The sequence below is a fragment of the Adiantum capillus-veneris genome, chromosome 10 (genome assembly GCF_014529385.1).
Source record: "Adiantum capillus-veneris isolate H3 chromosome 10, ASM1452938v2, whole genome shotgun sequence".
NCBI classification, from domain to species: Eukaryota; Viridiplantae; Streptophyta; class Polypodiopsida; order Polypodiales; family Pteridaceae; genus Adiantum; species Adiantum capillus-veneris.
The window spans coordinates 37,578,011-37,600,135 of NC_140940.1; the positions used below are offsets into that span (position 1 = coordinate 37,578,011).

Consider the following 22,125-nt stretch of genomic DNA (forward strand, 5'->3'; position numbering starts at 1 on the left):
CTATGGAGTGGAGAGTTATGGGGGGGAGGGAGAGCTGGAACAAAGCTATGGAGTGGACGTGCAACAAGGAGAGGGAAGGAGGAAGAGTGCTGAAAAGTAGGAGAGAGGAGAGAGGGAGAGGAGTAAGAGAGGGAACGAGGAAGAAATGTGTGCTGAAAAGTGAGAGAGAGAGAGAGAGAGAGAGAGAGAGAGAGAGAGAGAGAGAGAGAGAGAGTGATTTTGGAGGGAAATAAAAAATGTGGGAAGTTTGATATTTTGCAGGTCTAGCAGTGAGATTTGAGAGAGAGAATTGATTTTTGGGTGTATATATAGGTTGGGGAGAAGTTTTGAGTAAAAGTGAAGTTTTTTTGATTTTTTTTTGAAAAAAGTGCTTTTTTGGGCTGAAGCTAGGGACGCTCTTGATGATGTGGCAAAAGAAAGGGGGGGAGGGCAGTTATTGTCATAAGGACCACCACTCTTTTGGGTAGAGAGAGAATGTACCTATCCTCCCTCCCTAGCCTCTATTTCAACCTACAAAAGCCTATGACAACCTAAAAAAAGCCTAAGGGAATACCCTCATTCAATGGCTTTGTCTCCTAAATCACACACATTTTCAATCTTAATCTCTTAAAATTAGGGATCCTTACAAGGCCCTTTTGGGGTTCATATCTCGCCTGATTGCTTGTGACCCCCTTGTATGATATAGATGCTTAAAAAATTGCTCCAAAGCACATACTTTATCCATAAATCTTGTTGACGGGCACGTGTTTGCCATTTAGCAATCTTTCGCTTATCATTATGCTAAATACACACACAAGCTTCACACAACTCCGCCATTTCAAAGTTAGACAAAGGCCGCAAATCAGCCAATTCTTGCAGGGTTGGCAGACTTGTTTCGCATCATCGACACCCGCCCGAGTGCATTGCATATAATGTGTGCCATAGTCTTGAATAACACTTTGTATCCTCATGACAAAGTGATACCAGGTAGCATCCATATCAAGATGTAAGGTGCAACGGAATGAATGTTGAACTTTGCTCAAGATGAGTGCTCCAAACTGTGCTCAAGGTTCCTTTTACTTAGGGAAGGGAGAGCCTTCCGTTCTTTAATGAGAGAGTGCTATGGACACAAACAAAGTGAATGGACACTGTGCGTGAAGGGTGCATGAGACTGAGAGATAGAGAGAGAAGAGAATACGACACCAGAATGTTGTCAAACCGTCCTCCGAAGGCCCCACTCTCTATGGCGAGAGCGTCTACTTATGATTGCACAAATCTCAACTATGCTTGGACTCGCCGACGATGTCAACGACGATGAGGACGACGACGAGATGGGCTGAAATCTGAAAATGCTAATGGTTGAAATCTGCAAATCTTTATCTGCTGAATTCTGACTGTGTCGGTGACGATGTCGATGGTGACGATGGAACGACGACGCGCTGAAAACGCAGATGCTGAAATCTGCGTTTTCCGGGCTGAATCTGTAAACCTTGCGGAATCTGACCGTGCGGCAAGGAAGTGCTGCGGGAAGATGAGATCTGCGAGGTTCGGGACTTCTTCTGCGAGTGCTAACTGCTGAAAACTGAAAACACTGATGCTTGTGGGGATTCCGTTGCGAAGATTTGCAAAACGTTGAAGTGTCTACAGATGCAAAAACGCTAGGGCTGAAAATCTGCTGCTGAATAAAATCCACGAACGCTAGGGCTGATCTGCTGTCGTGAAGTGGTTCTGCTGTGTCTGTTAATGCCGAAGCTCCTCTGCAATGCAAAATGGCCAAGGCTGATCTGTCCTTGCAAAAACGCTAGCTGATGCTGAGTTGCAAAAACGAGAGGGCAAAGGGCGCCTACAGAGGTGAAGAGGACACCTGCTCGTGTAGGCAACTCACAGTTGCGAGTGTGCGGAGGCAGGGAAGCCTGCAGGTGCAGAGGCATAGGAACTCTCGCTCTGCAGGTCACGATCCACACACACACACACACACACACACACCACACACAACGTGGACATAGTATTTCTCACACACACACACACACACGCACACAAAAGAGGTATTCTTTGCCCAAAGTGACTCAACTTTGTGAGATGCACTAAAAAATTTAAGGGGTGTTTCAGCTCAGGTTTCACGTGCGGCGGTTTAAGCGCCACCTAAAAAGTTTCAGTAGTTCCAAGGTTTCAGGTTTCACCCTTGCCCACATGCTTGCATGATGACCATGGCAGCAGTTGGGTTAAATATGCATTTTGGTCGCTCTTTTTGGTCATCAAGGTCTTGGGATCACTGTGCATTTTCTTACCTCATGCATCAGGAAGTGGCAGGAACCTTTTTGTAACTAACCAGGGGTAGGATATGGGGTGGATCATCAATAAGCCAGTGGTTAGGTTATAGAATGCTTAAACTATGTGGAGGACTGATCAATAGGTCAGTGCTCATATTTTACTTGTATACAAGAGTAGAAGACAGAGAAATCTGCCTTTATCTTTGGGCACCAACTGTTGCACTTTTAGCAATTCTGTCAAAAAATGTCATTTAGTTACGCCTATGTTCTCATGTTTGCCTCTAGCATTTTGGGAAATTGGATTTTCGAATGTCTGAACTTGATATATAGGTCCTTTTCTTTGGCAATCTTCCAAAGAGTTCCAGAGACAAAGTAATGTATATCGTGTTAGTTGCTTTTGGTGGAAATTGGAAACGTTGATAAAGAGGATAAAGGTTCGTCTGTTGAAAAGGTATCATTAGTTTGTGAAGGAAAACATGAAATAGGAAGCCAAACTGTAAGGGTCTAGGGTCTATGGTTTTAGGGTTTAGAAAGTACATTATCCGACTGACTGTGTTGAATGTTTGATGTGTACAGTTTGGCAGCCGCATAGCACAAGAGTCTAATAGAAGGAATTTTGGCAGTAATCGTGCTGCCAACCAGGCATCGGTTGGCAGCGCAGTTCTTCATGATCTTCGAAAAACGTAGATGGCATACTGATTGCAGCATATTGGATTGAAGGATGAAATCATTTTCATGCTCAGCTGCAAAGCTGGCGGATAGTCTCGCACATCCAGACAAAGAAAAGCTATACTTCTTCAGAGAAAGTGAAAGGGTACATTACTGTCTCTACAAGGCTCAATTGGCCTATGAGACCAAAAGAGTAGAATGTATTTCTCGTCGAAGACACGCAGAAAACAAGCCCAAAGCTAAAGGCCAAGAAACTGCCTATCTAGCAGTGCATCCATAGTTCAAATATGAAAGAAATTAGTGGAGCCTTTGGGCTTTGGGCTTAAGTAGTAAGTAGGATTCCAAGCCCCTCTTGTGTGTGTATGAGAGAGAAAGAAAGAAAGAAAGAAAGATTTTTAACGTCTATGTCAGGCCGAAATCGGCCTATGAGACAAATCAAATGTACATGGTGTGTATGTCATCCGTCTATCGGAAAGACAAATGAAACAAAACTGATACAAAACTGAACTGAATGTAGGTAGGTAGGGGAGTATCTGAGGAGGGATGGAGCTCTATCTCTAGGGGTATATGCATGTCTATATGCTCAAGGTAGTACAATCATGAGAATGAGAATGCATCAAGCTATCTAGCTCCATCCTGTACAAATGGGGGGATGTAAGATGTGGTACATGGGCGGGGCTGGTGCCAAGGCTACCCGGATGAAAGCTGTCGGGTCGGCCCTCATCTGAGAGAGAGAGAGAGAGAGAGAGAGAGAGAGAGAGAGAGAGAGAGAGAGAGAGAGAGAGAGAGAGAGAGAGAGAGAGAGAGAGAGAGAGAGAAATGAAATGTTATATTAACGTCTTCAAAAGGCCAAAGTGACCTATGAGACCAGAAAGTTACAATGTGGTGGATCTGATACAAAGAGAGAGGCACTTCAATGGCCACAAAATGAGGAAAAAGATAGGGGCTATTTATAGCCCAATGGCTGTTTTTCAAGGTTATCGAAATATTTTGGGCTTGAAAAAAAAAGTAGATTAGTTATCAACATACTCACCCAATTTCTCCCAAAATTGATGGGGATTTATAGAAGAATTCTTAAAAAGTACACTAGAAATCATATTGTGTAGAAAATGTAAATGATTCGCCCGAAACTCTACACTTACGTAAGAGTGTAGATTCGCCAACACATGAAGTTGTGTTATTCTTTACCCTGCAAAAGAAGTGGAGAGTAGACAGCAACATAATAAAGAACTCTTTGAGCTTTTTGGTTGTTTACGAGCTAATGGCAATATATATCCAAGAACACTTTGAGCTAAGAAAGTAGAAGCATTTACTTTCATTGATCCAACCCCTATTCCGTTTACTCATTGCTTGGAGCCTTGGAGTTGGACTCTTTAAGTTTAGACGGTTGAGTGGGTCATTGTGTTCACGTGGGTGTCAAGTGATGGTCGGCATGTCATCACCTAAACTTGAGGATAGCCTGGCAACAAGCATTTGTTGCAAGTGTGTGAACGGAGTGATCAAAATTTAACGTGAGTAGTGTTGACAATCTTGTGAAGGATGGAGGTTGCGGCCTTTGCCTCAAGGACCACTTTCTGTGTGTGTGTGCGCGCGCGCGCTTGTGTGGGCCATCTGTGGGCCGTCTGGCACCATAGAAACATGTTCCCAAGGCACTTATGTTGACCCCTTTCCCTATTTCAAATTATCTCTGGCTGAAGCACTATATTTTGCTTATGACGCTGGAGACATCACTCTTGATGCCTACTGGATTGCTTTGATTGCTTCTAGCTTTCGGAGCCTCATAGTGTTGTGCTCTTTGTATCCCTTTCTTTTCGTGGGTTTTCCTCGCTTTGAGGTTTCCCACTTGTAAAGCAATCAAATCAGATTTACAAAAAATGTGTGTGTGTGTGTGTGTGTGTGTGTGAGAGAGAGAGAGAGAGAGAGAGAGAGAGAGAGAGAGAGAGAGAGAGAGAGAGAGAGATGGTGGCGGCTCTGTGGAGGTGGGCAAGGTGAATGAGGAAGAGTCCTATGGTGGCTAGGCGCGCGCGTACGCACACTTTTTTTTGGGTAAATCCATTATAAACTAATTAGTGGGAAACCTCGGAGCGAGGAGAAAACCCACCTAAAAGGGATATATACGGCGGATGCCATAGTTCAACGCCGACTTTGACAAGATCAAAAGATGTCCAGGAACAAAGCATACAAGAAAGAACTAATCTCTTCAAGAGAGAGACCAGCATACAAGGATTGTTGAAGAGAAGCTTGGAAAAAGGGGAAGGCCGGCTGAGGCGTTTCGCCGAAGACCAACTGGTTACAAGCCAACCAATGAAAAAAGGTCGCATAAGATCGGAGCATAGTAGGGAGGATGCCAAAAAGCCAAAAGGATTTTCCAAATGTAAAAGAAGTCAAATGTGCTCGAAGGCGGCCCCCGATAAAATCCAGCAGCTGAGAGTTGGCAGCCCCACATCTTGTACATGGAGAGGATGCAACCTGAGGCTTTGCCAACACTATCCCAACCGGTCACACTACGAGCAAGCATCTCCATAGGAAAAGCTTGCTCTTTAAAGCAACCTGCTTTTCCAAATATCAGTGAGTCTTTTTCTTCACCATGACTGAGGTTTATGCATATTCCAAATGGCATTTGCATAATCATCAATCTAAGGCGAAGGCAAGAGAAACGCATAACCGAACTCACTGTAATCTGCTGTAAAGATAACATACCTAGACCCAATGTATCCCTGTTTAGACTCCAATCTTTCAAGCAGTCCATGCCATCAGAAGAAGGAATAGGCTGAGAAGGTCCCAACATGTTTCTTAAATCATTAAATTATGGTACTTACGAACTATTAAAGATACAGAAGTCATAAGGTAACTAGCTATTTATTGTAGTTTTGGAACTACATTACTCTTGAAAGAAAATTTTGGCTCATCAACTAGACATATATATACCCTTGTAACCTTGATTGAAGATCCAATGGATAATATACTTAAAAGGACTTACTGTAAATATCTTGTCGAACTTAAATAGTCTTAAATGTCATTATGTAGGCTCAACATTAGTTTACAAACAAACTTTTGCATGTCAATCATACATATCTAAATGCCATAAGCCTTGATTTGAGCTCCATTGGACGTGACATCACACGTGTCACCTCGGCTTATCCGCTCATTCTAGTAAGCTTAAATGCATTGTACATTATACAGGGTACGTATTATACACTTTAATCGAGCATATTATACAACACCATCAATTAAAGGGACGTACAATACGGTGTCACATCAGCAAGATCAATGTATGGATTAATTTCTTCATAGTTTGATCGAAATATATTGTTCTATATTAGCATGAACCGCGGGCCTTTCTTCATTGTGGGTTTCTTTATTTGCAAGTTGCCTTGAGTTCCACCTAGAGGTGAACTCTAAAATCCAAAACCAAAAGAAAATCTTTTGTTTTAATTGAGCTTTTAGTTAGAAATCAAGCTTATTTTAGGTTTTTTTTTTTTTTAAATGAGTTTAAATTTGATATTTATATACATTGATTAATATGTTTTTTATGTTTTTTGTAGACTAAATTAAAGTGCCTTTAGTGAATGCTTACCATCTGTAGAAAAATTCACGCTTAGAAGTGATTTAATTTGATTTAAATTGAACTTGTTATGATTTGTACTGAATAAGTAATCAATTACTTCATTGAAAATACTTGTAACATTTTTTACACCATCTCTATAGTGTGACACGGTGGTCTACACAACTAGAGATAAGAGCAATTACTAAACCCTAAATCCTCTCTGTAGTGCGACACAATAGTGAGCGCAGCTAGAGACATGGAATCTAACCCTCGTTGTGCACTCCTTGTAGGCGACGCGACAGTCTACACAGTTAGGAAGAAAGTGTCTAGTTTTCTAACCTTCTCGTAGTGTGACTCGGAGGTGTAAACAATGAGAAAAAGGTACCTAAGCTAAACTGTCCCCGTAGTGTGACGCTTTGGTCTACAGAGTTAGGGATTGGGTACTAACCTGCAAACTATACAACAATATGGTAAGCAAAGAAATAAAAAATTAATAATAAATATTAAAAATAAGTAGAAAAAGTTAAATGATCACATCAAGCAGCTCTTCAAGGGGTCTGCAAGTGCTTTGACAAGTCAAGAAGAAAACGAATTTGATAGTTCCTTCGAAGTATCCATGACACTTTTTTTTATATACAATAACAGTTTGATCAAAATATAGTTCGACCAAACTATAATTTATACGGATAAATGTGTGTTATAGAAAAATATAGTGTTTAATTGTGTTTTATACGTATAAAAAATATTATACAGGCATATAAATGCAACTTAGCTAGTTAGTAGAAAAGACATTGAGGGAGACAAGGCAACCACATGGGAAAGACCATGGTTCATGTGCATTATCCACCAAAGGTAGTGTAGTTTCTGGATTATTCACCAAAGTTAGTGTAGTTTAAGGATTATGCCCAAACCAAGGGCCATTCTGTTATCATATTACGGTAGTGACGTGTGAACACATTAAGGACCTTCATGGCACTTTTTTTCCTCACTAGGAGAGATTTTCCCTTAATCTATCATTATTCTAATGCAACCCTTATACTTGTATTAGTGTTCTTCATACTAGTAATTCATGTGTTGTGTGCTCTTGAGCTTCTCCGTAGCCTTCTCTTCCGATAGTTGTATTTCCAACAATTGATATTCGAGCAGGCTTTGGAATCTAGAGAAAAGTTGTTAGCACACGCTTGACTCACTTTCTTAGATTGAAGTGATTTTGGTGAGCATTCTCCGTACCCTTCTCTATTTTTTCATGTATTCCCATAGCTGTATTTCCAACAATTGATATTAGAGTAAGCTTTGGAATCCGGGAAAATGTCGTTAGCACACGCTTGCTTCACTTTCTTTGATTGAAGTGATTTTTGTGAGTATTAAGAGGACTACATACTCTTCAAGGGGGTTTTGCGAGAATTTTGATTTGGGCTCATTTTGATCTCCATTTCTAGAATTGGGAATAATGTACAAGCAATTTTGCCATTGCAATTTTCTATAAAATAGGCCCTTTGTAGTGTACTATTGGTTGTGATATATAGCACCGATCGATTTTGTGTAGTTTTTTCCTATATAGACTACTTTTGCATCAAGTGCAATCACCGATCATGATAGACGACAATGATGTTTTTTGTATGTTGTCTGGTGAAAACAAATTGGATGGGGATAATTACACACATTGGGTATCCATGATGTAACATCTCCTTGTTGCAAAGGGTGTTTGGAGCATTTGCAAGGTTATGATGTAAGACTAGGTTTTGTGGATATAGTAGGCTTGGTGAAAGATAGTGTAGGTTTTAGTACTTCCAATGGTAGAGTTGTTTTGCCTACTAATGAGGAGGCATGTTGAGTGTACTTACTATTAAGCATTCCACTACATTTTCAAGGAACAAACAACAAAATAAGCATGGAATAGATTACCTTCTTTATATTCATGACCTAATTTAGAAAAAAATGCTTACTTGTGCAAGGAGTGAGAGTCAACTATTATGCACAAGGAGGATGATATGGGTGTATTTATTATGGATATTAAATATCTCAATGAGTAGTTCAATGCATTGGTGAGGTTATTACTAATAGTGCTCTTGTGCAGATAGTTCTTGATGGTTTGCTAGAGAATAAACTTGATGATGTGAATATTGATGGTCTTATCTTGTATTGTTGCAAGAGGTTGTCTAGAAAATATAGGGTCAAGAAATGTGGTGTTGAGGAGGAGTTTTTTGTTGTATGGCAAAAGAAGAATACCATTGTTGCTGCTTAGAATGCTACTTCAAGTAGTAGGCCTAACCCCTAGCAGATATTGCTTATTCAAATAATAATAGGTCTAAGAAGTCTGATGATAAAAGAAACTAGAAGAGGAAACTCCGTTATTGTAACAAAATGATAAGCTAAAGAGACTTATAAAAAGGAGGTAAGTATAGCCTTTTTAGTATGCTCTTCAAATACAAATTTTAGAGAGATATTGAGCAAGATGGAGAATAGTGTTTTAGTGCACACTTTCAATACAACCCATTTGTCATGATGCATGTATTGCAAACTTTGTGGATCATGTCTAGTACTTTGAGTAGTGCAGCTAGGCACATCACATCTCATTGCAGTTCGTTTACTTGTCTTGAGAATATACCTGATGGAAATACTAGTATGTATCCATGTATTCATGTTTAATAGCAAGTAGAAAGCAAAGGTTACACATTTTATTATCCAAAAGAAAAGCAAATCTTGATTATTCAAGATGTTATTTTTAGTTCATGTTAGTGTGTATGAAGGAAACAAGTTTGAGCTCTTAGAATGTGCACAAAATGTAAAGTTGCCTCACTTTAGTACAACCTATAGAGTTTTAAAATGAAAATATAGGTCAGTCAATTTGTGACGCAAATGTAGATGTAATTGTGGAGGACATGACTAAAAATGAGCAGGCTAGAGGTATGCCACAATGGCTGGTGCATAATTTGTGTGACAGTAAATTGGATGTACCTTTGTCCATTTGTACTTGTTTAGGATGTCTCTTATGCATTAGAATGTTATACTTTTGATATATCTAGCATGTTTAATGAGGAAGAGCCTTTGTCACTTGATCAAGCACAAAGCTCAAGAAATGGTAGGCTTCAACCAATAAAATTTTAATATGATGCTATTAGGAAGAATAGTACTTTGTCTCTTTGTGTGACTTCCTTCCTGGAAAAAAAGGAAGTGGTACTAAGTGGGTGCTACAAACAGACAAATGCTAGTCATACGATAAGTGGGAGCAAAAGTCTCAAAAAATTTATATGCTTCTTTTCTAATTTAACCTTTTGCCACAAGTCTAGCCTTGTAGCGATCAATCCTACGCAACATTTCTATTTAAGAACAACCTCCTAGTTTTTTTCAACAAGGGTAGAAAACAAGGTGTAAATGGTTAAACATGCTTTATATGGTTTGAAGCAAGCTCCATGTGCGTGGTATGAAAAGATGCATGCTTATTTGGCTATATATGGTCACCTTCAATGCATCTTTGACAATTGGTCTTTCCAAATATAATCAAATCATCCACACAGAGGATCAAAATTAACATCCTGTCAAATGTAGCTTTCTTTTTGTAGAGGTAGTGATCAATTTTGCTCCACCTATACCCTTGATTCATGAAAGCATTAAACTTATGGTACAATTCCCTTCGTACATGCATCAAGCCATAGAGGCTCACACATCAAATTATCTATGCCTTTCTACGACGCACTTATAGAAAATGACACATGGACTTTATGACACATGGACTTTATGTGATTTGCCCCCCCTAGCAAAACGGCCATTGGTCCAAAGTGGGTTTACAAGTTGAAATGTAAGCCGGATGGTGAGATTGATCGCTATAAGGATGGACTTGTTGCAAAGCTTATGCACACAAAAAGGCATAGATTATGAAGAGACTTTTGCTCCTACTTGTCATATGACTACTGTGTATTTTCTACGTGCATTGACAACTCACTTTGGATGGGATGTATGTCAATATGCTTTCTTGAATGGTGATATATTTGAGAAAGTTTACGTAACACAGCCTCACGGTTTTGTCATAAAAGGACAAGAAGATAAAGTGTGCAAATGTAAGAAAGCTTTGTATGGGTTGAAGCAATCTCCTCATGCTTGGCATGATAAATTTGACACTCATTTGGTTAAACGAGTCTTTTGTAACAGTCCAACAGAAAGCACTTTGTATGTAAAGTGTGAGGGTGATGCTTTTCTCATCATTGTCTATACGTGGATGATTTGCTGATCACTGACCCAAACGAGATACATATTGCTGAATTTAAGGCTGATTTGAATGCTACTTTCAAGATGAAATATTTGGAGCTATTGCATCATTACTCGGGCATACAATTTAAGTAGTGTGATGTTGATATTGCCTTGTGTCAAACACCCTACATAGAGACATTGCGATGCAAGTTTGGACTTAAGGATTGCAAATCTATTGCTAATCCCATGGAAAAAGGTTTGAAATTAAGTCTTCATGATGCTGGTGATCCTAATGATATCACTCTTTATGAAATTGTTGTTGGATAAGCCACTTTCAATTGTGAGTCTGAGTATAAGGGAGTCTTCATAGATAAGGTTAAGTGTGTATGGATCAGATGCCTTATGCCTGATTTGGGTGTTGGACAAGACACTACTTATATCATCTACACTGATAGTCAGAGCGCATTAGCAGTTGCAAGAAACCTAGTTTTCCATGCTCGCACTAAGCACATCGATATGCAAGTAGTCATGGATAATGCAAAGAACTGTAAAAACACTAGCAAATTAATAAAGAAGTACTTTCCACACATTCTCGTCAATCGTTGTAATAGGCACATCTTAAACTTGATGGTGAAGGATTGGTACACGGATCAAAAGTGTTGGCTACGCGGAGGAAGTTCCAGTCTGGTTGTATGATTGTCAAAACGAAGACGAAGAAGAGTTCAATGTTGGTGTATCTCAATGCACTATAGACAAAATAGAAGAGAATCTAATAATAGATGTGGAAGTTGAATTATAAGAAGATCCACAATACTCAAACTTGGAACCAGATAACAACTTCACAGATTCAGTATAGCTTGAGAGTAGAATGAAGATTGTGTCATGAAAGAACTTGTATTCAGCGTGTTTTGATCAGATACAATGCTTCATAGTAGCGATTATACATAATCTGTTGATCTTAATTGTTATGCTCAGAACCTGGATCTTCGTTACCAAATAGATTTTTAATTGTGCTAGGGATATCTTGGTCGGCTTGCTTGAATTTATACTCATTTTCCATGCCAAACATATAATATATTCCTTGTGGAATATCTTGTGAACAAATTGGACATCGGCTACTATTTTATATATATGAATTAAACACACGAGGTGATAATAATGACCACATGCCAATGTATAGTATCCATCAATATTCTTGTAGCAAACTAGACACTGAGAACATAAAGATGCATCCGAAGTAGACGCAAGGACAACCTCTCGATGCAGGACGAGGTGACTAATGTGTCCCTTGTACAGGCGATTCACTCGCTGTGTCAAATTCTAAACATCCTGGCTTAAGCGATAAATACTTTTCTCCATCCGGACCTGTTATGGTTAAGGTGTTTAGGTGGCTATAGAAAGCCATGTTATTTCTACATTTTTCTCTACGAGTTGTGTCGTGTAAATATCTTGCTTCTTTTTTAGCTGTATGTCGACCCCTTCAACTATCAATGTCAACTCATCCCGGGTGAAACTGACACAACTCTCCCTGATATCTTGGGTGACACAAGAACGTGTTGCATCATATAAACCCACATAGGGTAATTGTCCCCATCCAACCTGTCCTCAACAACAAACATCTTGAACACATGTGTGTTCTAATTGTCAGCCATGGTAAATTATGCACCTGATGTGAAAATTGCCTGAAAGTAGGAGAAACGGAGCGGGAACAACACGTGCTATATAGCACAAACCGTAGAAGACTATGAGGTACTTGCTATGCAAAAAATGACACTGACAGAAATTCTGCACAAAATGACGAAACAGTCTATGTAGTACTGCATGTAGTGGAAACAGAGGCCGAAATGAGCCCGAATCAAAAATCTGAGCAGAGCTCACTCACCCGAAGTATTTATCGACCTGCGAACACTTGTCAAAGCTCACTAAAATAGGAGAAAGTGAGCACGCGTGTGCTGGAGCAGCTGGCGACTAAGCCCGGGAGGATGTAACCTGCTCTGATACCAATTGTTGGAATTAGGGTTGCAGAGAAATGCACACAACTTGGAGAAGATGAAGGAAGCTCAAGGCACACAATAGAGAGTGTGTTACTTAGTGTGCAATGGAAAGATAGATAGCCCTAGAGTGATGGGCGTATATACAATGCACGGGGGAAAAAACCTCCTAAAGAGGGAAAAAATGCCCCGGCGGTCCTAGTGTGTTCACACACATCACTACCACATGTATATGGTAACACGGTGGGTGTTACTATTCTGTTTGTTTTACTTTTCTTGCATAAAGGCTCATATCTAGGATTCAAATCAACGTATAGATGATATTTATGTTGTTTAGTGAGAAGGTTTGAGGGCTGGACGAAGAGGCCATGAATACACAATCAAGAAAATCAAGAAATGAGTATAATGCCATTACTCCCTAGACTCCGTACATCGTATGGAGAAGAACTTCCCTCCTATACGACAAGGTGCATTCAATATAACTAAAAAGGGACATTCCATGAATCATTACGACGGTTATGACTCTGTCAAAAGAATCAACTTCGAAGTACACTTTTTGAACGGTTGATGAGGACACCTTTTCTTTTACCACACCAATTTTCTAGAGAAAAAATGCAAAAAGTTGTATTTTCTTAGAAGGCCTCCAAACGACCTCCCAAATTCCCTAATGAGTGCAACCAGGAAAGTTTATTTCCCAGAAGAAGTATTTTACCACCCCAATCAAGATGCCACGAGGGCCATTTAGATAAAAGTAGACTGTTGGATGAAGTTATGAGAGTGGGAAGCTAGAAGAAACGCATCAGATATTTTGATCTTTTCCAAAGAGCATTTAAAGTCAGACCCTAATCCTGTCCAGTGATCGCTTGTTGAACTTGTGTCCTCTTTTTACCCTGCCTGAATATTTTTTACTATACATTTGTCTTGTTGTCTGGGTATTTTATTTATATTGAAGTCTATATTATCTGCATTTGGGGTGGTTAGCCTCATTGAGTCATTTGAAGTATATTTGAATCTATATGTCTCTAGTCAATTTTCTTGTAGTTCAATTGTCTTGTATATTGAAGTCTATTATCTGGGTTTGGGGTGGTTAACCTCATTGAGTCATTTGAAGTATATTTGAATCTATATGTCTCTAGTCAATTATCTTGTAGTTCAATTTGATCAATTGTCTTGTGGTTCAATTGGATCAATTGTCTTTAGTCATTTGCCTTGTGGTTCAATTGGTTCATCAGTTGTGATTTTGTTTTTTGCATCAGTTGTGGTTTGATTGAACCAAGTTACAACATGGTGTGTAATGGATGAGACATATACATGTTGTGGTATCTTTGAGACTGTTGAATCATGATGAGAATATATTTTTGTCAAAGATATTGAATATTTGTCTATTTGTCCATTGCAGCTCTAAGATACAATGGCCGATGAAGAACGAGTTTGTGGTACCCAACCAATGCCAGATGATCAACATTAAGTGGCTATTAATGTGTTTCAGTGCATGAAATCTCTAGTGCATGGTATGTTGGCACAACAAGCGATGCGCATTGCTTGACGACTATCAAAATCGGCAAATCCAAACCACATGCAATGGAAAGATATCAATATAGAAGTGACCAAGGATATGATTAAAACAACATGGCCATGTGAGGACGTGGAGATAAATAAAGAACGATGAAAGGTATCGAACTGCCTTCACGAAGAGATCAAAGATAACGCTGAGAGGATCTACTTGGAAGCTTATGGCCATCCATTGCACAATCCAGAATTTTCATCGAAGGAGGCAATGCGTCTGGAATATTGTGCAGGGCATTGATGTACGTCCTGGTTATGAAGATGCAAGCGATGTTGAGGATGTTGCAGGTCTTGCTGCAAGGATTGCTGCTACTATTAGAGTTGTTTTGCCTACGACAGAACAAGCTCGTTGGGATGTAAAGGATGCACAGGCTCATGCATTGATTGCGTTGTCTCTGAAGTGCACCATTGTTCCTCACATCCGTTCAGCAAAATCTGCAAAACAAGCTTGCGATATCTTTATGCAAGTCTCAATGAGGCTAAAATTTCTTTGTTGTGTAAAGAGTTGGAGCCGAAGATTATGCATGAGAAAGATGATATGGACACTTTTCTTGCTAGTGTCAAGGATATCAATGAGCAACTTATTTCTGCAGGTGAAGTTATTTCAGACAGTTTTCTTGTGCAGATTGTTCTTTATGCCTTACCAGATTCTTACCAGACTTTTGCTAGTACTTGGATACTTATGACCCAAGGAAATCCTAAAGTTGTCAAGTTTGATCATTACGCACATTGTTGCTGCAAGAGTCACTTTCCAGAAAAAATAGGACTAGACAGCGTGCAATTGAACAAGCTTTCATTGCTTCTCAAAGAAAGGGTAGTAATAACAATGTAGCCACTTCTTATGGTTCTGCTACGAGTGGCAAAACTTATGTTTCTAATGCTTCTGCTGACAGCACTTCGTCTGGCAATTCAGCTGATAAGGGAAAAAAGAAGATGCATTGCCATTATTGTACAACTAATGATCACTTGATCAAGTCGTGTCCTAAGTTGAAGGCCAAAGAGGCTAAGAAGAAAGTGGGTGGTTCCACTACAAATGCAACCATTGTTGAGTCTTCTGTGAAAGGAGACTATGATGCTGATGTTGATGCAGAATGCGCTTTTAGTGCAGAGTGCACTTACAATCCTGCTGCCCATGATGCATGCTTGTAAGTTGCTACAGATTCACATGCGTGGTATTTCGACACTGGTGCTACAAAGCACATTACCTCACATCGTGAATTGTTTACCTCTCTCGAGTCTGTCCCTAATGGGAATTCAGTCACTTGTGCCAACAATGCCTCTTATCCGGTTCAGGGAGTTGGAAAGATTGCGCTTGCTGTTGCAAATGGTAGTTCCTTCACACTTGTTGATGTACTTTATGTACCTGGGATGAAGAAGAATCTCTTGTCTGTATCTGCACTTGCTAGACTTGGACTTGTAGTCAAATTTGTGGATGACAGATGTACAGTTCATGATCTCAATTTTGGTAATGAAATTGTTGTATCTGGCCTTTTGTGCCGTGGGCTATATAAGATCAATTTGTATGACAAGTGTGGACAAATTTTGCAAATTTTGTTGCAGATTCAAGGGCTATTTCAGATGCAAAACTTTGGCATACATGTTTTGGTCATCTGAATTTTGCCAGTTTGCTGCGTTTGCAAAAATCTTATATGGTTGCTTCTTTGCCGCCTTTTGAAGCACCTGTCAAACATGTTTGTGAAGGCTGTATTTTGGGTAAGATGCAGCATTCTAAGTTTCCAAAGGATGGTTCAGTTCGAGCCACATGCAGGTTGCAGCTTGTGCATAGTGATGTTTGTGGGCCCATGCAAACTCCATCCTTGGGCAATTACCTGTACTTCGTGACTTTCATTGATGATTACTCCAGGCATGCATGGGTATTTTCTCTTAAAGCAAAGTCCGAAGTTTTTATGTGCTTCAAAAAAGTTCTGGCTATGGCTGAAAATGTCTCGAAATGTACCATGGGCACCCTCCGTTCCGATCGAGGGGAGGAGTATATGTCTCATGAATTTAATGCATTTCTTGCTAGTTGTGGGATAAAACACCAATGTACAGTGCCTTATACACCTTAGCAAAATGGTGTTGCTGAGAGGAAAAACAGTTCACTGATGGAAATGGCACGATGTATGGTCAAAAGTCAAGCTTTGCCGCATTCTTTTTGGCTTGAAGCCATCATGTGTGCCACTTATGTACTTAACAGGTGTCCTATGAAAGCATTGCAGTCTATTACTCCATATGAAGCGTGGCATGATAGAAAGCCTTCTATTGAGCACATGCGTGTTTTTGGCTGTTTGGCATATGCTTTGGTGCCACAAACACAGCGCAAAAAATTGGATGATAAGGCTGTCAAATGTATTGTTGTTGGTTATAGTGTTGAAAGCAGGTTACAGGTTGTATCATTCGCAAACAAAACGTATTCTCGTTTCACGGGATGTAGTGTTTTTGCAAGATTCTGTTCAACCCTTGCTGTCATGTACTAGAGAGTAATGTAAACTCACAGGACATTTATGACACTTTGTTGCTCCTTTTCAGTGGTGGAAATATGAATGTAAGTTCCATGAGGCAAATGTAAAGCCTATGGGGTTTCTGAAAATGTTACAGATCAGCCTATTACTTATGCAGATGTACATGATGTACTTAATGAGGAAAGGACTGAAAATGAGCAGGCTAGAGGTATGCCAAAATGGTTGGTGTACACTTTGCGTGATAGTAAATTGGATGCACCTTTGTCTAGTCGTACTCGTTCAGGCTCTCGCCATGCATCTTAAGCATCAGATTGTTATGCTTTGGCTGTGTCTAGCTTACATGATGTTGAGGAGCCTCTGTCTTTTGATGAAGCACATAATTCAAAAAATTAGATGGCTGCCATGCAATCAGAATATGATGAACTTATAGAAAATGACACATGGACTTTATGTGATTTGCCTCTTGGCAAAAAGGCCATTGGTACGAAGTGGGTTTACAATTTGAAACGCAAGCCGGATGGTGAGATCGATCGCCATAAGGCTCGACTTGTTGCAAAGGGTTATGCACAGCAAAAAGGCATAGATTATGAAGATACTTTTGCTCCCACTTGTTGTATGACTACTGTGTGTTTCCTATGTGCATTGGAAGCTCATTTTGGTTGGGATGTACATCAATCAGACATTGTTACTGCTTTCTTGAATGATGACATATTTGAAGAGGTTTATGTAACACAGCCTCGCGGTTTTGTCATAAAAGGACAAGAGGACAAAGTGTGCAGATGTAAGAAGGCTTTGTATGGGTTAAAGCAATCTCCTCGTGCTTGGTATGAGAAAGATGACACTCATTTGGTTAAGCGAGGCTTTCCTAATAGTCCAACAGAAAGCACATTGTATGTAAAGCGTGAGGGTGATATACTTCTCATTGTGGTTCTTTATGTCTATGATTTGCTAATCACTAGATCAAATGAGAGACATATTGCTGAATTTAAGGCTGATTTGAATGCTACTTTCAAGATGAAATATTTGGGGTTGTTGCATCATTACTGGGGTATACAGTTTAAGCAGTGTGATGGTGGTATTGCCTTGTGTCAGAAAAGTTACATAGAGACATTGCTATGTAAGTTTGGACTTGAAGATTGCAAACCTATTGTCACTCCCATGGAAACAGGTTTGAAGTTGATTCTAAATGATGTTGGTGATCCTGCTGATGTCACTCTTTACCAAACTGCTGTTGGCTACCTCATTTATGTATGCAGCACGAGGCCAGATATTTAGTTTGCAGTCTCACAGGTCATCAGATTTATGCATAGCCCAGGGTCTAAGCATTGGCAGGCTGTCAAGAGGATTTTCCGCTACCTTAGTGGCACTTTACATCTTGGCTTGTTTTATCCCAAGGGGGGATCATTGCCGCCAGACTTACATGCTTTTGGGGACTGAGATTGGGATGGTTGTTTTGACATGCGAGTGTCCACAAGTGGTTTTTGTTTCATGCTTGGCAGTTCATGTATATCTTGGTTGAGCAAGAAGCAACCTACTATGGCCACTTCGAGTTGTGAGGCTGAGTACAGGGCAGTCTTCACAGCTACGGTTGAGTGTGTATGGCTCAGACGCCTTATGGCTGATTTCGGTGTTGGACAGGACACTGCCAACACTATCTACACTGACAGTCAGAGTGCATTGGTAGTTGAGGAACCCAGTTTTTCATGCTCTCACAAAGCACATTGAGGTGCATTACCACTATGTCAAGGAGAGGCTCTCAGCATGAGAGATCAGCTTGGCTTATGTGCAAACACAAGACAACCTTGCAGGTCTTTTCACAAAGGCATTGTTTCGTGAGAAGCTTGAAGCTTTCCGCAAAGCTTTGGGCTTACTCCCCTTTGTGAACTGATCATGTCCTTAGGGCATGGCACTTCCCTTTACTCATGTGCCAGCTCTTGTTCACCGCATCACTCCATGGGGATTTGTTACCATATACATGTGGTAGTGACATGTGTGAACACACTAGGACCACTGGGACATTTTTTCCCTCTTTAGGAGTTTTTTTCCCGCGTGCATTTTATATACACCCATCACTCTAGGGCTATCCATCTTTCAATTGCACACTAAGTAACACACTCTGTATTGTGTGCTTTGAGCTTCCTTCGTCTTCTCCAAGCTGTGTGCGTTTCTCTGCAACCCTAATTCCAACATGCCGGAGAAATAAAGACTCAGAGTAGAGGGAGCAAAACATATATATTTATGGATAAATGGTTCACTCTATCCTTTGCAAATCCCACTACTTTATTGACCTTTGCAGGTGACGGACAGAATGGTTTACTTGGCTACTACAAAGCTGTAACTGGGAAATTTGAAATTCAAAAAAGCATGTTTCACCATCAGCAAATGAGATTCTATGACTTTTTAATTTTCATTGTGAGAACTAAAAAACCCTTTTAAAGTGCACACAAAAAATACAAGTCTTGCAAGAAAAAATGCGGGACTTACAAAGGAAAGATACAAGCTTAGGTGCTCGTGTGCAAAAGAAGAGTCTACGAAATATTAAAAACTTGAAGGTTGGCTGTGGATGTCTCAAGAAAAGAATCCAAGCATTGAGGTCAGGATTGTGAACCTTTTAATTTAATTTCACCTATACATAGTTTTTTCTTATGTCTGTTATATTTTCTATGTAGACATGCTATATATCCAGACAAAGAAAACATAATTCCAAAGGCCAATGTAGGAAAGCACTTGAAGCCTTTGATAACAAGTGGTCTTGCAAAGGATATAATGCATGAAAAAAACTATAAGGTTTTGCAGTGGGATGTTGTTGACCATTTTATTACAAAGAGTGCAATGCCTGCCAATGAAATATAGGGCACACTTGACTCCCTTGGCGTGAGTAAGAGAGGGTACTCAGCTATTCAACAGTCTATCTCCTCCATTTTTGTTAATAATGGAATAAAGTCGAATCTTCTACCAATAACAACAAGTGTCTGGAAAGAGAGACTTCAACTTAACCATGCACAAATATATTTCATTGGATGTCCATATCATATTGATGGTATTTATAGATTTCAAGGAACAATTGTAACCTACGATGAGTACAACAATATCTTCATGGACCTCACTTTGTTGCAAACTAGAATGATTGAGTTCTATAATGTAACATTTGAAGTGACAGGTGGCGTTCTGCATTTTGTATTGAAGCTAGATGAGCGTGAGATTCTCAAAGACAAGAAGCTAGAACGAGTCACAATAACATTGATAAATATGGCTCTTTCAAAATGCCCCATTGGTGATCCTTCATACTTCAATGTTCAATTAGAAACAAACATATGGTGGCTTGGTGCTTTTCAGGTATTCCATTTCTATCTTCTCTTCAGCTTTGCTGAGCCCTCTTGAGATTTAATTTTAGATTTAGCAAATTTGACGTCTCGTGCGGATTTAATCTTGAAGGTAAAGAAAGACCACGACATTTTATATTGGGTGTTCCACTATTCCTCATATCATTGATAAACAAATGAATCCAAGAAAGGTGCTCGTTGTCAATGGGAGGGGAAACTTTCAAGTCCAATGGAATCTTGCAAGTGACCTTAAAACACTGAAGTATATGTATAATTGTGGAATGGGTGCTATGGTAAAGGCTCCATGCTTGTATTGCATGGAGCGTGCAAAGATGATGAACCCAAAATGGTGGAGAAAGGCTCCTACTCGCCACAATGAGGATCCTGATTTTCACCCAGTTCTAGATATCCCACGTGTCAATGTCCACATTTGTACAATGCATGCTCTTTGCAGAATTATAGAGAAGTTGGTGTATCTGTACATCGGGTTTGCGAGGAAAATCAAGAACTCAAAAGAACAGATGGTCGCGGTAGAGGCGCTTGAACTGGTTTTGTTAGAGATGGGTCTCCATGGGGGCAATGTGAAAATCCAATGGGATGAGAAAAGGTCAACCAATGATAAAGATGTACCTTGCAAACCATCTATTGGTGGGGTCAAGGAACATCATTTTTTATCAAAACCAGCAAGCGTGAAAGATAAGAAGCTAACCAAGAATGGAAGGATATATCAATCCACTTATGTCAACAAAATTGATTTTCAAAAATGGAAAAATCTTCATATGGTAGTGAAGACTAGAAACCCACAACTCCTAATGCCAAGGGTGAAGTGTGGCATTCCATCGATCTGCTATTTCAGATTTGTGACAAAGGTGAGTGGACACAAAATGATCTAAACACGTTTAAGGAGAACCTTCAGCTACTAAAAAAAGCATTTAGGATAGCATGGACCGAAACTCAGATTACTCATTACATGGTATTGTTAAAGCACCCTTTTAAATAAAGGACTAAAAGAATGTTTAAAATTCATGACAACTTGTTTTATTTGCACCACATCATTTTCAATCACTTACCATACTTCATTCAAACATATGGAAACCTAGGGATATGAAACACCCAAGGCTTGGAAACGTCTCATTACATGGCCAGGAATGCATAGCTCAGACACACACAACATGGTGGCTCTAGAGATAAGGCAAATGGAAAATCTCTACAGACAATCTCTTTTTTTCTTCGTTGCATTACTTTGTGTCCCACCAATTAAGAAATAGAACTGCGAGGGCTTGTTTTCCATGGTCTCATCCACTATCTCGTGCCGAAATTGTAGAAGGTTGCATTGCTCTCTTATTGTGACCACTGTAACAAGTTTGAGCTCTTTGTCAAATCCCTCCACATTTATGGCACCATTGTCCTCCAAGCTTGTCGACTCTTGATCAATAGGAATAAACTTAGAGTAGTCTACAACAATTTGAGAGCACTGGTACCAAAAGGAGATGAAAAGATATTGCGTCTCGATCATGTACTTGGACACCAAAGTGTCCAGTGAAACCTCGCAATGTATGCCGTCCACCTCTTTAACATCCCACCCTCTATCAAGAAGCTTGTCACAGAAGCAAGTGTCTAGAGATTTACATACTAGCATTGTCTTTGCAACATGTATTTGGCAGGTGTGAAATAGTTCCACAAATAAACTTATAGGATAAACATTAGCAATCTTTACCGATCTAGTGGGCACTAAATTTTGTAGGGACCTTTGCACATCCCTAAACAACTTGCTTTTGAGAGCTTCACACACTGTGGTGTCCGAGATCGACGAGTCAATAGAGCTCCAATTGGTAGAGAGAGGGCGTTTAACCAGAGTACCTTTCTGATTTTTCTGGTTGAGCTGGTAGAAATGCTCGTAGAAGAAAATTTCCTCATCCGAGATCGGCCAATCAATACAGCTCCAATTGGTAGAGAGAGGGCATTTAACCAGAGTACCTTTCTGATTTTTCTGGTTGAGCTGGTAGAAATGCTCGTAGAAGAAAATTTCCTCATCTATAAGACTCTTGCTAGTTCTTCCATCATATTGTAAAACACCAATGTCAGTGTGGATTACAAAGATGAGACCTATAATACACTCCACTGGCTCCC

General features: G+C 39.8%; 1 protein-coding gene across 4 annotated transcripts in view; it reads left to right on the forward strand.

Annotated features, from left to right (window-relative positions):
- The window catches only part of LOC147448702 (Asparagine synthase family protein), a 185,930-nt gene extending 171,754 nt beyond the window's left edge, over positions 1–14,176 (forward strand). For 2 of the 4 annotated variants that reach the window (XM_086521239.1, XM_086521236.1), the window contains one exon: positions 2,826–3,750. In XM_086521239.1, the coding sequence (XP_086377365.1) occupies positions 2,826–2,936 (111 nt within the window). In that variant the 3' untranslated portion in view covers positions 2,937–3,750. Of the gene's footprint in view, positions 1–2,825; positions 3,751–4,897; positions 5,905–14,043 lie in introns of those variants that run through there. The other 2 variants (XM_086521238.1, XM_086521237.1) reach the window with 2 other exon arrangements.
- Positions 14,177–22,125: the final 7,949 nt, after the last annotated feature.